The sequence below is a fragment of the Bactrocera tryoni genome, chromosome 1, assembly GCF_016617805.1.
Source record: "Bactrocera tryoni isolate S06 chromosome 1, CSIRO_BtryS06_freeze2, whole genome shotgun sequence".
Taxonomy (NCBI): Eukaryota; Metazoa; Arthropoda; class Insecta; order Diptera; family Tephritidae; genus Bactrocera; species Bactrocera tryoni.
This window is the reverse complement of record NC_052499.1, coordinates 5223603-5240504: the sequence shown is the minus strand read 5'-3', so window position 1 is coordinate 5240504 and position 16902 is coordinate 5223603. Positions and strand designations below refer to the sequence as shown.

The 16902-nt window shown below is 39.0% G+C and overlaps 1 protein-coding gene across 1 annotated transcript in view; it reads right to left on the bottom strand.

The window, feature by feature from the left end:
• The window catches only part of LOC120773428 (neuroligin 4-like), a 141087-nt gene that overhangs the window by 97682 nt on the left and 26503 nt on the right, over positions 1-16902 (bottom strand). The window contains exons 2-3 of the mRNA XM_040102312.1: positions 15232-15973; positions 6978-7195 (exon numbers count right to left, since the gene is read on the bottom strand). Of these exons, the coding sequence (XP_039958246.1) occupies positions 6978-7195; positions 15232-15677 (664 nt within the window). The 5' untranslated portion in view covers positions 15678-15973. The remainder of the gene's footprint in view (positions 1-6977; positions 7196-15231; positions 15974-16902) is intronic.

The window sequence follows — 16902 nt, the reverse complement described above, 5'->3', positions numbered from 1 at the left end:
GGTCAGAACCGAATCGCTGGAATCTCTTATCCTTACCTCACTCACGCACGGGAGTGGGAAGGAGTTCTTTTCTGTATGATTGCAATTTTCTTCTGTCCTAGAGTAGAACTTAGGAGATACACTGAGCTATTTACGTTTAGCAAAGCTCAACTTGCCCCAATCGTAGTAGAATTACCGAAAGTTGTCCAATAGGCATTCATGTGGTAAGCTAAAAATTTTGTAATACCCAAGTTATCAAAGTTGTATGGAAGAAGGTGAGGTGGCAATAGCCATGCACTTTCTTCTCCACTGTCCAGCCTTTACAATATTGAGGTTGAAACATCTCGGCAGTAATAGCTTCGGTAAACCAGAAGGCATAACAGCAACTAAATGTCTGACGGACTTATGGATGTGAATTGGACTTAACGCAATTCAATAAAGGGTTTGTTTGATTCCACCAGAATATTAGGTTAGGTAAATAGGCTGGAATTCGTGAAACTACGAATAATCGCACTTGGACTTTGAGAGACGTTGTGATGCCCAGAACTCCTGAGCCAATATGACCTGATGGTACTAACTGCATAAAACTAAACATGAAAATATCTTTCCGTTTGAAGAAAGTAAAACACCGTAAACACGTTAATAAAAGTTAGTGCGTAAATGTGATTCATGAGGTTTGAAGATGTACTGAAACTGCATACCAAACCAGGAGTACGTTCAGAGAACGAGTGTGCGATATCACAAAAGGTGCCCACAATGTGAGAGTACTTAGACAACGTTCATTGCAACACACTCCGAGAAAGATGGCAAAGTGCACTTTAGCGTACAAATTTGCATGTGGCAAGTACGAAGTATTTGAGCACCGAAACCGGTAAATGTTGCTGAGAAAGCAAATAACTGTGACTTGAAACGGCGCTGGTTATTTGCATGCAACACATTGTGGCAACACCAACTTTTGCGGTTGTTTATGTATGCCCTTAAATGAAGCTAACGCTGTAAGTCGATTAAGTTGTTGCGTGCTGACTAATAAATGCCATCCACGCACGGACCTCAAACCACACAGCACTCTTGCAACGTCATGTGGCATTGGCACGAATGTAAGCATATGTTACCAAAAATATTTGCGACGTACGTAACAAATATGATGTTAGGATATACATAAATGTGAACAATTAGAGAACGAAATGCTAGACAATGCGCTGAAGAAAAGCGCAAGCGTAGTTGTGCTTAGACGATACACTTACGCTTACAATTATGCAACTTGACGCAACACAACATAAGTTTATGTTTGGAAAGTGTACCAACACGTTTTTAAGCAGGCAGCAAGTCTCAATAGTCGAAATAGTTGAAGATATTGCTAAAAATGGCATCCGTCTGACTATCGAACCAGTACACGAAGTACGCAAGTCACGAAAAACGATATTCAATGAAATTTGTGAAAGAGCTGACCGACTTATTAGGAGATGGAATGTCTAGGAATATTGAGGAGTTTCGCATTTCAAGGGAATAGATGAAGTATCAATAGTATTAACGAGAAAAATAATTGATGTCCTGTATGACGCATACTTCAGTTAAGATTAAACTGAACTTCCATCTGGCTTTAGCAAGTACCAGTAGGTATTTGTATGGCGTGACAGCGGGCCAGTATAACCTAACCTATCGAATCTCATATAGCTGCTATTTAAACTGAACGATCAAAATCACAACGAACGGCTTGCATAAGGGGATCTCTTTGTTTCTAATTGCTTTCATTTGTTTTTATACTCTCGCAACAAAGTTGCTAAGGAGAGTATTATAGTTTTGTTCACATAACGGTTGTTTGTAAGTCCTAAAACTAAAAGAGTCAGATATAGGGTTATATATACCAAAGTGATCAGGGTTACGAGTAGAGTTGAAATCCGGATGTCTGTTCGTCCGTCTGTCCGTCCGTCCGTGCAAGCTGTAACTTGAGTAAAAATTGAGATATCTTGATGAAACTTGGTACACGTATTTCTTGGCTCCATAAGAAGGTTAAATTCGAAGATGGGCAAAATCGGCCCACTGCCACGCCCACAAAATGGCGGAAACCGAAAACCTATAAAGTGTCATAACTAAGCCATAAATAAAGATATTAAAGTGAAATTTGGCACAAAGGATCGCATTAGGGAGGGGCATATTTAGATTTAATTGTTTTGGAAAAGTGGGCGTGGCCCCGCCCCCTACTAAGTTTTTTGTACATATCTCGGAAACTACTATAGCTATGTCAACCAAAGTCTACAAAGTCGTTTTCTTCAGGCATTTCCATATACAGTTCAAAACTGGAAGAAATCTGATAATAACCACGCCCACCTCCCATACAAAGGTTATGTTGAAAATCACTAAAAGTGCGTTAACGGACTAACAAAAAAAGTCAGAAACACAAAATTTTACGGAAGAAATTGCAGAAGGAAGCTGCACCCAGGCGTTTTTTAAAAATTGAAAATGGGCGTGGCCTCGCCCACTTATGGACCAAAAACCATATCTCAGGTACTACTCGACCGATTTCAATGAAATTCGGTATATAATATTTTCTTAACACCCTGATGACATGTACAAAATATAGGTGAATCGGTTAACAACCACGCCTTCTTCCAATATAACAATATTTTGAATTCCATCTGATGCCTTTTCTGTATAATACGAGTACATACATTAGGAACCAATGATGATAGCGGAATAAAACTTTACAAAAATACGGTATTTGAAAAATATGTAAATGACGTATAATGAAATCTCGATTATCACTTTATCATGCGAGAGTATAAAATGTTCGGGGCCACCCGAACTTAGCCCTTCCTTACTTGTTTTTTTACTATTTTTTCGATGTATCCATTCAAATAAATTAAAAAACTATAAATTTTATCTGATATGAATACATCATGGTTTTAATATAATTAATCCCACGTTTGTGCGCTATTATACTTTAATTATTTTGTATTTAATTGGGTGAAAGCAAATACCGATAGAAAGTATTGAGCGCGTCAATTGTGGTTGTGTTGACAGAAGAGGCGTTGGTACCACTTTTTATGAGGAAGTGTTGCGTACTAAGGACATGCAGAAAAATAAAATTCCAGTCCATAAATCACGAATTAAGATTTTTGTTAAACGTACAAATTACTGGCGTTTTTTGCGATTTTTTTTGCGAAAAAATACAAAAAATATGAACAAATGGTTTCCATGCACTCCACACATTCTATGCCTCTACGATTTGTAAAGGTCAATGTTACTTCATTTCAAAAACAAAAATAATAAAAATCCATTATTGTTACGCCATTTATTCAAAGTGTGCGTATAATATGAAAATGTTTTTTAAATACGAATGTGGGAATCGAATAATACACAAAATTATCTAAGGATATTGATCAGTCTTGTATGTGACGTGACTAATTTTAATAAGAATTAATAGTAAGGTAAAAATAAGAAGCTTTTTATGTGATGGAATTGTAATTATTAGTTTGGATTAAATAAGAGCACATCTATTGTGACGTAACTATAACAGTTAGACGTATGCCGTCCGGACAGATTTTGTAGATAATTATATGTGACCTGGTCTACGAAAAGGGGGCTAACGTGTGAAAACTAGTTTTCTGGGATAAACTGTTAATAATAATCGTCAATTTCTCGTTATCTCATTAATTGTTCTCCTTTTTTTTGACACCTAAGACCCCTTTTCGTAGACCAGGTCACATATATTCTGCAAATTTGTAGTACATCGTTTTGTGCTATAGTCGATAGTATTCGCAGCGCATGCGATATATGAAAGTCTTCAGGTCATTCTTTACACTTTGGGTAACATTATTGGCGTTTCAGTAAGCGGTATTTCCAATAGTGAAAGAATTTTTCAAATCTAGCAAATAGTTTCGGATGCCTATTCATGTCGAACTAACAAATCTTAACTCTTTATAAGAAGTTTAAGGACGCTACAAAAGTAGGTTGATGGGGACATCAAACAAGGATATAGTTTTTCCCCCTCTCTTGATATATCTCTTCAGTACGGTTAGCCATTTCATCATGTACAGATTCACGATGCGACAACGAGTCGAAGTTATACAAATTTACTATTAAAATTCTGAGTTAGTGGCCTCAACTTCAAGAGCGCTACGGCCAATTTATGGTCGTCATACTTGTCCTGTCGGATCAACAATATAGCGTCTAGTGGTAAAATTCGAATTCACAGACACAGAACAAAATGTTCTCGAGCCGGTGGGACAAAGAAGTGCCCGTCGTCTCGAGAATATTGCTGCCGCCAGCTCAATTGAGGAAGACCCGAATCAGTCTCTCACACGTCGTTCTCAAGTGTTGGCCATCTCTGTGATGTCGTTATGGCGAATTTTGCGAAAAGATCTTGGCCTACATCCTTACAAGATCAAATTGACGCAGGAACTGAAGCCACTTGACCACCAGAGTTGTCGTATGTTCGTGAATTGGGCTGAGTAACAACTTGAAAACGATCCGGATTGTCATCAAAAAAATCATCTTCAGCGATGAGGCTCATTTCTGGCTGAATGGCTTTGTCAATAAGCAAAAGATGCGTTTCTGGTCAGGCAGCAACTCACACGTTCCCCATGCGTCACTATTGCATCCCGAAAAATTATGGGTCGGCGGCGTCATTGGGTCGTACTTCTTCTGGCACGTTACTGCGAATGAGAATCGCTACCGCTCAATGATAACCGAATAGTTTTGATCAGAATTAGATGATATGGATTTAGATAATATGTGGTTCCAACAGGACGATTATTGAAAACCAAGTTTTTTGAACGTTTTATCTCACGAAATGGCCCAGTCAATTGGCCGCCTCGGTGGTGGGATTTGACTATTTCCTGTGGGGCTACGTCAAGTCTATGGTCTATGCCAACAAGCCAGCGACGATTGATGAACTTCTGACTAATATCGAACGTGAAATTGCAGCGGTATCGGCCGATTTATGCTTGAAAACCCTCGAAATTTGGGCTTAACGTCTGGACTTCTCCAAGCATGTTCGTGGTGGCCATGCAAAAGAAATCGAGTTCAATACATAATGGTATCGAATGTACTTTCACAGTATATAGTATACACAGTATAAAGAATTTCATTGCATCATCATCTAGGTACGAGTATAACTAAAGATTTGCTAAGATTAGCTAAGTCCATAAAGAAAAGTGTTTTGGCGAAAGCTACATTATCCGATTGTAGAATATATAAGGGCTGTCCCGTAAAAAATTGACCCTTTTATTCCTTAAGATTATGACGTAACTGTTTATGGCATTAGTCTCAATGGGGACTTGATTTTTTCTCTATAATCTGACGATTAACAAAATATATAACATTTGGTGTCAACACTTCAAACTATTAAGATGTCTAGCAATCAAGAAAAAGTGCGCGAATTGGTTTTGTCCATTTACCTGGAAAATCCAGAATTAAAATATTCAGTTATAGCTAAAAAAACTGGAGCATCGGAAAGTACTGTTAAAAAGGTTGTTTCGAATTACAAAAAGGGTGTACCTACTATACGAAAAAAAGGTTCAGGTAGAAAAGCAGGTGCAGAAGGAAATTTGGCAAAAAGAGTGAAGGAAGTTTTTAAGCAGAATCCCAACACTTCAGTATGAGATGTTGCTGTTAAAGCAGGTACCTCTAAAAGTACTGTACAAAGGCATATAGAGTTCAAAGAGTGCCAGGTCGTTCCGATGAAAAGCAATTGGTTGCTCAAAAACGAGCTCGAAATTTGTATGAAGGATACGAAACAAAATTTGACTGTTGCGTGATGGACGACGAAACCTACGTTAAGGCAGATTTCAAACAGTTACCGGGGCAAGAATATTATACCTGTATGAAGAAGGGGCAAGTACAGAGAAAATTTAAGGAAAAGAAAATTACCAAATTTCCCAAGCAGTATATGGTTTGGCAAGCGATATGTACTTGCGATTTGAGAAGCAGTTTTTTTGTAACCCAGGCCACAATCAATTAAAAAATTTATATTAGCGAGTGCCTTCAAAAACGTCTTTTGCCATTTATTCGCGAACATGAGGGTACTGTAATGTTCTGGCCTGATTAAGCAACCTCTCACTATTCTACAGCTACCATGGAGTGGTATGAAAGCAATAATGTCAATACTGTTCCAAGAAAAGCGAATCCACCTAATTGCCCAGAGCTTCGACCTATTGAGAGATATTGAGCTCTAATGAAATCGAATCTCCGGAAGAGTAAAGGTACTGCAAAAAATTTACAAGATTTTAGAAATAAGTGGCGAAGGTCGTACGGTACTATGGATGAAAACACTGTACAAAACATAATGATGGGCCTTAAAAAAAAGTAAGACATTTTTACAGAAAATAAAAATTTGTTAAATGTTATTTATAATTTGTAATCTCTATAGTACTCATTAATAAGAAATAAAACAAGACTTTGAAAAAATTCTTTGCTTTTCTTGTTATTAATGAAAAACGAAGGGTCAATTTTTTACGGGACAGTCCTTACATTGAAGCTGCCATTTATTGGGTCATAAGTCTTTTATTGTATGGCTGGGTCCTACAGTTTTGAAAATGTTCCTACTTTCTTGCGATTTTGTTTGCACACTTTTATTGAATATCAAAAGCCCCAACTAATTCAGTTTCACCTGCAACTAAACGGGGCTGCGGAATTAGCAAAAAGTAAAATATCAAAGGAATACCCACGCACATTTCTGGCATCACACATTAATCCGGCGGCTTTACTCCCACCAATCTATATTCGTATATGCCACACCAGCGCGGCCGTAATTAATTTAATTTTCATCAATCAGGGGACAACAATCGAAATAATCCCTTCGAATTGAATGAGCCGTAAAGTCCATTACCTCAAGATATTTGTTTGACGCAATACATTATAAAAAGTTGTATTTCTTTTTTTTCTGTACAGAGAAAAGTTTTGCAGCTAACGTTTTCCAGCCAACAACCGTCCAACAATCGCACAGCCACTTAGCTCAGGGGTATGTAGCTTGCCACGTCGCACTGCCGGTGACTTACCATTATTTGGCGAGAATATATTCAAGTAGAGGCAGTCTTCTGATTGATTTTCCAAATACGGCAGCAACCTTTTCAGATACTCCAGTCGTCCTTTGGGCATTTTCTCCAACGCCGCCGTCTCGTTTTGTATATTCGGCAAGCGTTGCGGACAAACCGGACTGTATTTGTCCGAAATGCGTATGCCGTCCCATGGTGCGGGCGCACGTGTCGGACTAAACCTGTGCAACAACGAAAGAGAAAAGGCATAGAAAGCGCATTAGAATTGGAAAACATGTTTTGAGGCTGAAAGGAAAATAGATTACGGCGATTGATCACCGGATTTGGTGTTAAGTAGCAGAACCTTTTCTTTCGCGCACACACATGCACACCTGCCTAGTTGCAGTACTAATCTGCCAATGATGGAGTGGAAATCAATTGAATTCATTAGCTGAGAAATGAGCCCTTCAATTTCCAACACTTTGTTTTACATAAACCGAAGAGGCCTTCGCGTATTTTTCCTTATTTTTACTTCCAGTTTTGGTTATTTTGTTTTTTAGTTCTTCGTTTTTATTTTCATTTTTAATTTTTGTCACTTTTATTACTTTTATTATTGTATTTTACATCTGTTGGCCGAAAGTTTCGCCATCAAATTTTATTAAGCAATTTACCGCTTGATTTGCATAGTTGAACGACGAGTGGATGGTGCTTCTTTTTGCGTTTTTGTTATTGCAGTTGTATTTCATTGCACATTATTCAATAACATTGAAAAGTTTTCCATTACTCTGAAGCCATTAAAGCATAAAGGCGTTTGTCGCATTCTTGCCGCACCTAATTAAGGGTGGAGTTGGGTCGGAGCAACGCGAGTTTAAAGATGTTTTTATTCCTGTCCCAAAATGTGTTGACCTCTGTAGATCTTCCTAGTAGAAGGTACCGTATTGAGAGCTGTCAGAAACGTTTAAAGCAACAGAAAATTGCCTGCAGCAGATTGGAAAGTTTGTAGGCCTTATCTACTACATACTCTCTTTCGATGACTGGACGTCTTACTTTTACTCTCGCTTTCTAGAAGCCATCCAATCGAAAATACTTCATCACAAATAGGAGTTGTTAAGCTCAAAGTCGGATGAAGAGTTTTTCTCTATTGACTTTTTCTCAGTCTCATTTTTATCTATAGGCTTCCTGGCAGCTGATCCAGTGTTATTTGCTTGGCTCTAGATTAGTGCTGAAGATTGGGGAAGCATACTTTCCAAACCGCAAAAATAACTAACATTCCAAAGCAATATCAAAAACTTACGGTTGTTATGTATCACCCAAAACTTATGAAGATAGATATATGGTTTTAACGGGTTTTTCAATGGAGACGCTATAAAAGTAGACCGATAAGGACAGTAAACGACGCCATATTTTTTCTCGCTTTATGGACATTTCTCTTTACTAAGCTTTATCATTTCATTGTGAAAAGGCATATGGTCCAATAACTAGTCGAAATTATTAAAATTTACTGCCGAAATTTGGAGTCAGTGGCCTCAAATTTAAGAGCTATGTGGTTATAAATGGTATTCGTAAAAGATCAGGAAGAGGAGACAAGTTGAATATCGAGTGACTGTCTGCCTGTTCGTCCCTCTGACCGTTGATGAAAATGGTAACTTCAATAAAAATTGAGATATTCTTTTGAATTATTTTAATACACGTGTTCCTAGGCATCCAAAGGGGATTGGTATGGCAGATGGGCGAAATCGAACCATTGCCACGCCTAAAAAATCTATTAATTGTAACTATAATAAGATTTCGAACCACTTAAGGCAAATAAACCAAATTTCTCAGAAATCAGAAAATTATTCGTCCTACTCGTCATATAACGGAAGCCGATGCATTCAAACACGGCGGCGAAGAACTGATAAGGAGCAGGCATCAGCTTCTTTGTAGAATATGGTCGGACGAAAGCATGCCTGACGATTGCAATTTAAGTGTGCTCTGCCCAATCCACAAAACGGGAAACCCCACAATCTGCGCCAACTACCTGGGGTAAGCCTCCTCAACATCGCAAATAATGTTCTATCGATTGTACTGTGTGAAAGATTAAAGCCCACCGTCAACAAACCGATTGAACCCTATCAGTGTGGCTTTAGGCCTGGAAAATCAACAACTGATCAGATAAAACCCATGCGCCAAATCTCGGAAAAGACCCTTGAAAATATGATCGATACACACCACCTCTTCGTCATTTTCATTGCTGCTTTTGACAGCGCGAAAAGGAGCTGCCTTTATGTATGTCGTTATGTCTAAATTTGGTATTACCACAAAACAAATACGGCTGTTCAACGTCAGCTTGAGCAACATTAAAAGCTCCGTCAAGATCGTGAAGGACTTCTCCGAGCCGTTCGATACCAAACGAGATTTCAGACAAGGCGATTCACTTTCATGTGACTTCTTCAATCTATTCTTGGAGAAAATTATGCGAGCTGCAGAACAAAACAGAGAAGGTACCATGTTGAAATCCAACTCAGAATAAGTCTTGCGAATAGGTCATGTCGTCCGATGGATGAAAACGCTCCAGCTCTGAAAGTATTCGGCACAGTACCCACGGGGGAAGCAGAGGAAGAGGAGGACCTGTATACCGTTAGAAAGACCTGGTGGAGAAGCACTTGGCTACACTTGGAATCTGATACTGATATTTTCTTGCTTGAGTTCAAAGTTGGTCTTTCATATATATATTTATAACAATATGTGCTTAGGAATTCACTTGTATAAGTTAAAGACTTTCAGTTTTGATGTTCGCTTGTAAGGATGAATAAATTCTGTTATCTACACAACTTTTGTGTTGGTTTTCAAACTTTGTCGTCTACACCGAAATTATTTCTTTTCAATTATTAAGCATATTATTAACAACTTTCAGGGTTTTTAATCGCCTTAGGGTCAAACTGGAGCGAACCGGCTGAATTATCGGTGCCCTCAAGTAATTTCAGTTGAGAGTTTTAAGTAATGCGAGACCATACACACGTGCATACAAACAAATTGAATTGGGGCTTCCATCCTAACAACAAACCAGCTGGTAATTTCACTCAAATTCCTCGGTGCGCACACCGCACTAGTGCTTTTGCCTCCACCACCTCTGCTCTATCAAATTCGCACAAGCACTGGCGGTTAAGCTCCTCCAAAGGGGCTACTTGAGCCCACCGTTGGCGTGCGCTGATCCGATGAAGTGGAAATCAGTCTTCTATTATTCAGGCAAGCCACTCAGCCGCCAATACACATTTTATATTCTGACGTAATGCCATCATCATCATCCACTTTGCGCATTATGTGTTGGGGCGTTTGCCTGAGGCGTGCCACGCGGTCACCATGACAACCACTGGCCGTTGATCTGCTTACAACATGAGAAATGAGAAAAAAGTTTCAGCGCAATTGCATGTGATGATGTTACAGCAGCTTTTTAAATTTTTATTGTGTCTCATGCGCTCTTGCTCTCACTCCATCCAGTTCATTGGTGTGTGTGCGCCTTATTGTATGCTTTGGATTATAACTCAACTCGTATTACTTCTGTTGTTGCAATCACATTTGCTTACCGTGGGCTAAGCTTCTGCATTACATACATACATAGCACGTTGTCACTACGCTTTTTGTCCTTCGCGCTAGGTGCTTCTTCAATTTCCGCTCTGCAGTTTTTTCTCATGTTCCCTTGTGTGTCTGTATTTGTTTATGGCGAACTCTTGGCGCGTTTTCTCACTGTTCACTGTGTTCATAATTTAACAGCACAGCAAATAACGGCATAACAACAGCTGTTTCTGTTTCACAACTGCAATAAAAGTGCGGAGCGTCGAAAGCTGAAATGAAGCGAAAACATTGCTAAGCCAGCAGTAAGTCGCTTACAGGGCGCTGGGTGAGCTGGAAGTTAATTGTGCTTGCTTATTGACATAGAAGTCGGTTCTTGCACGTAAAAGCGAGTAAAAATTGTGGCAAACTTTTAGGCAAACAAGCTGTCAAAGCGCTTCAATTAATTTAATTTGTTTTGATTGCGGCAGCAGGCGGATGGAAGGCCAATTCGCCGTTATTTTTATTACCAGCGGGAAATATAAAAAGGAAAAGAGACGATGCAGAGGGTGCAAGTATTGATGGTCTGCTTGTGACTTGGTGTGGCATAGTGGCCTGCCCGTCCACTAACGATTGTTTTCGCATAAAATTCGCTGCGAATTTGGTAGTTTGCAAAACTTTTGTCATTTCCACAAATTGCAATGTCATTTGGTAGTCTTTTGTTCTATTCTTGCTTAACTGCGGGGTTTTCTCTTTCAACCCACCTCAGTATTACTCTGTGGCAAGTGAGCGAATAATAGACAAATAGACTCTTATATACATAAGTGTCCATTTTTATATCCTGACTAGGGTATATATGTATATATATGATTAGCGTGCTGAGCTGAGCAGTATTAGCTATGTCTGTCTGATCGTTTGTATATACGTGCCCAGCCCCACAGTTTTTAAGACATCGAACTGAAATTTTGCGCACGTGCTTTTCTACCCAAGAAGCTGCTTGTTTTGTGAAACCAACGATATCAGACCACTATAGCATATAGCTGCCATACAAACTGCCTCAATAAAGGTGAGCTCTTGTATGGAAAGTCTTTTATTTGACAAGATAACTTCACGAAATTGTAGGCATATTGTTTTTCGAGGCAACGGTACAATATTTCAAGGAATTGTTCCGATCGGTTCACTATATACATATAGCTGCCATACAAACTGCGTCAATAAACTTAAGTTCTTGTAAGGAAAAATCTTTCATTTGAAAAGATATCTTCACGAAATTTTAGGCATATTATTTTTTAAGGCAATGGTACAATCTTCCAAAATATTGTTCAGATCGCACCACTATAGCATATGGCTGCCAAATAAACTAAACGATCGAAATCAAATGCTTGTATCAAAAACGATTTCATTTGATGAGATAGCTTCACTAAATTTGGTTTGGACTATTTTCTCAGACACAGCTACAATATTTGAAGAAATGTTTTAGATCGCACACTAATGCAAGTAGCTGTCATACAAACTGATCGCTTAAAATAAAAAGATGGTTCATTTACACCCTTTTTTGCCATGAAAAATTCAGATGTGAAGGGTATTAGTACCTTTTTTCCTTCTTTTTTAGATACTTACAGCCATCCCATAAGCAGCATTTCGCAAAAACACCCAGCTCTTTGTTTCTTTTGTGCCTCTGTAAGATGCGCCATTTTCTTGTGCATCCGCACTTATCAAAGATTCGCAAACCAACTCTTCGCGCTTTGGGTGTGGCCACAGTTTATTTTAATGCCTTTCATTATGAAATTATCACTCAAATGTTATTGCACAATTGTAACAAACACAAAGCAACAATGACAGCAAGCGCGGCTTATATTGTGCATTCAAACACGCTTCACGCCACTCAGTTGCTGCATTGGCCCACCCTCTCGAGCGCGCACGTCTGCATGCAACATTTTGCTGTTATTGTTGTCATTATGCTTGCGTTATAAAGCAAATTAAATGCGGTCGCCGCAACTATTCGTAGAAAATCGCAGAAAGTTGACCACTTCTACGCAGAGCTAGCGCAATGCTTTTAAAGGTATTCTGTGGCAACATAAAAACTGCAACAACAGCAATGCGCGCCATTAATTTCGCAACGGATTTCTCTGCCCTCTCTGTGGGTCGTGGCTGCGAACGCTCTGACTGTGTGGCAAAATTTCGCCAGTGATCAAATGGCAGCGCGCTCATTAAACGCCGTGGCATAATGAAGATTTCGCGAAAGTGCTTAAAATGGTAACGGCATACTAATTCAATGAATGTGTATGAAATTTCCTTATGCGTCTTTAACATGCAAATGAGCTGCCATAAAATCGGTTAATATGGACGCGGAAAGCAGGCTTTATCGTGTTATTTTACGCATGCCACACGGGAAGCCCACTGAGTTGACGCTTCCTGCTTGCGGGAGTGCGCTTTTGGGAGCGCATTTGCGGTGTGAGAGAATGTTGTTTTCATAAAGTTATATTAAATTCCATTGCGCCGCAGGAGATTAATGCAGACGATACATATCAAGAAAATAAAAAAAACAAAGAGCTCGTAAAATTTGATGGATTGTTGACTGGCTCACACTCACACATACTCATATTGATGCTGAAAACGCGGAAAAAGATGCTTTAAAATATTTCTGATCTGATAAAATTGGTGCTGAGTTTCAATAACAATGGCAACGTTGACTCTAAAATATTTCGCAATTTTATGATGAAAGTATTTCACAATTTTTTATTGGACTTATTATATAAATGCGGTTACCAAGTGGGAAATGAATTAGCCATAAATTCAAATAAAAATGAGCTAATTTTATTTACTAGAAAATACAAAATCCCTGAGATGACTCTTGTCTCGTTGGGAGAATATATTCTGCAACCGGTGGTCAGGGTGAAGTAGTTAGGGCTTATTCTTGAAAGCAAGCTCTCATGGAAGCTAAACATTGCGGAGAGAGTGAGGAAAGCATCAGTTGTTCTAGAAGAAGATATGTTGGAATAGATGGATCCTCTCACCAAAAGTGGTGTTCTGGCCCTATTAAACCGTGGTTAAGTCTATAACGTTTTATGTGGTCATTATCTGTTGGAAGACGCTCGAAAAAGCCGCATTAGCAAATTAGCTGGAGCGTGTTCAAAGAACGATCCTCATCGGTGTCTGTGCTGCACTTAAGACAACCTTAAAAGGGACACTCAATGTCATTCTACACTTTGCTTTTGTAGGCATAGTTACTAGGTGCTTGGTGGTGAAGACTGCTATTAAACTTAGTGAATCTCCCACTACTTCAATTTCACAGATGAATCGAATTTAAGAGGGAGAGTAGGAGGTGGAGGTTTTTACAGGGAGATCACCGCCAACTCTGGTTTCAGTCTGGTTTTAGACTATAAGGCCACTGTAGCGTTTTTCGAGTAGATTTGGCTGCTATTAAGGTTGTGCACTCGCTGAATGTGAGCTCTAAATTCATCCCCAATCTCATCTGAATGGAAGCGAGTCCCATATCATATTGCTCAGCAACCAACCCAACATGTGTGACACACGATCCGGCTAAATATTCTCTTTGACAAAGCTGTACGGAGGAAGACGAAGTGGTATTATCTTTTCACTTCCTTCTCTGATGTTTTTGTGTGACTGAGAATAAAAATACCTTGTTTGAACCTAAACAAGTGGTAAGCTCAGAACGCTTCGTCGATTTATAAGAATCTGTGGATCCACTTTTCGCAGTTTACGGGTTACACAAAGGACGAATATCTATCCAAATGAGATCCATCGATTTTGGATCAATCAAAAATAAATCCATAATATTTGCATAAAATTTAAGCTTTTATCTAGTATAGTTAGAATTATCTGATTTAGGTGAAGTATGTTCCATTTTGTTCTATAAATTGTTGGTAATTCCACAATGACAGCCTAACAGAACGCTCATCCTTAATAGCAAAACAATAGAGACAGTCGATTATCTCAAGCTTCTCTTGAAGCGATTGTTTCACCAGCAAAATTATTCGCCAAAGAAAGGAACAGGTAGTAATTCCTTGATGTCAGATCCAAATTATGAGGTGTATGCAAAAGATTAAACGTACTGTATGAACGCAATTCCGCTCCAATCGGCCAAAGCTGGCCACTTCTGGGCAACTGCTTATTTCAGCTGGGTCCAATTGTAGACAGTATAGATCCAATTTAAGAGTTCGGTCGTAGGGGAGAAGCTCATTGTAGATAGTTTCTTTGTAATCCAATAAAAACTGTAGCAAACCCTTCCTGAACTTCAAACTTGGTTTTGACACTGTTTGTACCTTCTCACTGTAGTTTGATCACGTCCATTTTGGCTTGTCTTTATCATAAGTAACCTACTTTTGGTCACCAGTAACCATCCGCTTCAGAAATTTATAAATTTTTTGCGATTTAGCAGCAATTCGCCGATGGGAACACAGTCCATGAGGCCTTTTTTTGGGTTCACGGTGCGTGTTGCAACTCTAACATTATATTACCGGAACGTGAAATGACTACACCTAACCTAACCTGAGTTTTCAGTAGTAAATTTTTATTGTAAGAATGAGTACTAGCAGTCAACTACTTCAAAATTAAAGTCGTGTTAACTACGAACAACGAGGGAAAGGGCAAACGATGTGATCCTCAAAAAATAATAAAAAAACTATGCCGGAAAGCACGAGTACACATATAGTATATATGTAGAATTTGATTTGCTAAAAGTTATCAAATATTCGAAATTTTTATTTACTAGTGGCCAACTCACCGGTTCTGTTTGGTCGGTGGCGTCGCATATGGCACGCCGAGAAACACCTCCACCGAGCGCAGAAAGCGAAAATTGTCCAACGGCAAAATCAGACCATGTAGACGCCCATAACGGGTCTGTACAATGCGATGGCCGAGTCGCGCATTCTTATAGATCTCCAGTGTGGAGGCCCCAGTAAAATGCGGCATCAACACACTCGCCACCAGCACACTCGCGACTACTGACAGCATCGAATACGGAGAAAGCTGGCTGAAGTTCGTTAAATGACAAGTGGCTTTAACGGCTTTGCTGAACGGCTGGCTGGGTGTTCTCTTTACATTGTTGTCCATTGCTCGGCATTTGCTAATATTTTCGTTAATCCGTGCGTGTGTTGTCGTAGTATTTTTGCGTTTCACTGCAATCAAGCGCGCTTCAATCGCATGTGTCGCGCACTTGTCTTGAAGCATTTTGAGAGTTTATCTACTTTAGTTCGTTATTTTTGGCTATTCTAATGTTGTTGTGACGCTTAAGCTTTTTCTATCTATGCGGTGTGTTGAATTTTAGCCTAACGCTGAGTTGCATTTTTGTGTAGTTGTTATGCTTGGCGGTTGATTGCAAGTCTGATTTGGACAGCAAATATGTTGGGGTATCTTAAAATGCATTGATTCCAGCTTTTTGGTTGGTTGTTGGTTTGCAAAATTGGCAGTTTTGTTTTCGTGGTTGTTGTTGTTGTTCTCTGGCTCAGATAGTGCCTATAAATGTCCTAAAAATAGAAAGTAAAATATATGTCTTTGAATTTCATACTTTATAGTTAAAGCTTGTAAATATGCAAAAATTAATGAAGTTCTGGGGAAAGCGCATAATGAACGACTACGATTTTAACTATATAAAACCAATTATAAATTTATGGCACTTTCTAAAAGCGAAACGTTCTTCACATTATCGTCGCCTTAAGCGACGTAAAAATGTGTGAATATTCTATGATTCATTATTTCATTCCGAAGTGTTCATACTTTTTGCTTTGCTTGTGTAATGTGCCGTAGAACGTCCAACTTTTGCTATTAAATATGCGAATGCATGGTAATGACCTGCAGATAATTAGATAAATGCGGATATGCGGAGTTAGCATATACCAAGGCGGCACTTTGCGCTTTACGCTCCTAAAGATATGCTACTAACCGGAGCTTACCGCGCATTTATTGGTAATAATGTGTTTCCACTGTTTCGATGAAAATAAACATGAAATACAAAGTCATAATTACTAACGATAATTATAATTGTAACTAGTTTTTGTTGTTTTTTAGTTAAAAATGTAGCACACGCCACACACGGCTGTAGGCGGTCTGCGAGCAAAATGTACCCATGAACTTTCTTGTTTACTAAGGTGGTTAGTGTAGCAACGTTTGTCGCATCGGAAGGATTATTAAGTTGAAAAGGGAAATGCAAAGTGATTGAGTATTTTGTTGCGAAGACTGCACGGTCTATATATTTTGTAGAGCTCTATTTGTTATAAATAAGACTAAGGAATTTTTCATCGCCAGCGTCTTCTGTTGCAGTGGCTTCCTCTTTTCTTGGCTGGGATCATGAGTTTGCTATGTTGGGAGTTGATTTTCAGTACCTTTCCTATGGCGTGCTGGATTTATACGCAGAATATTAGTCTGGAGTCCAGTTTTGCGCCTAGGTAGTTTACTG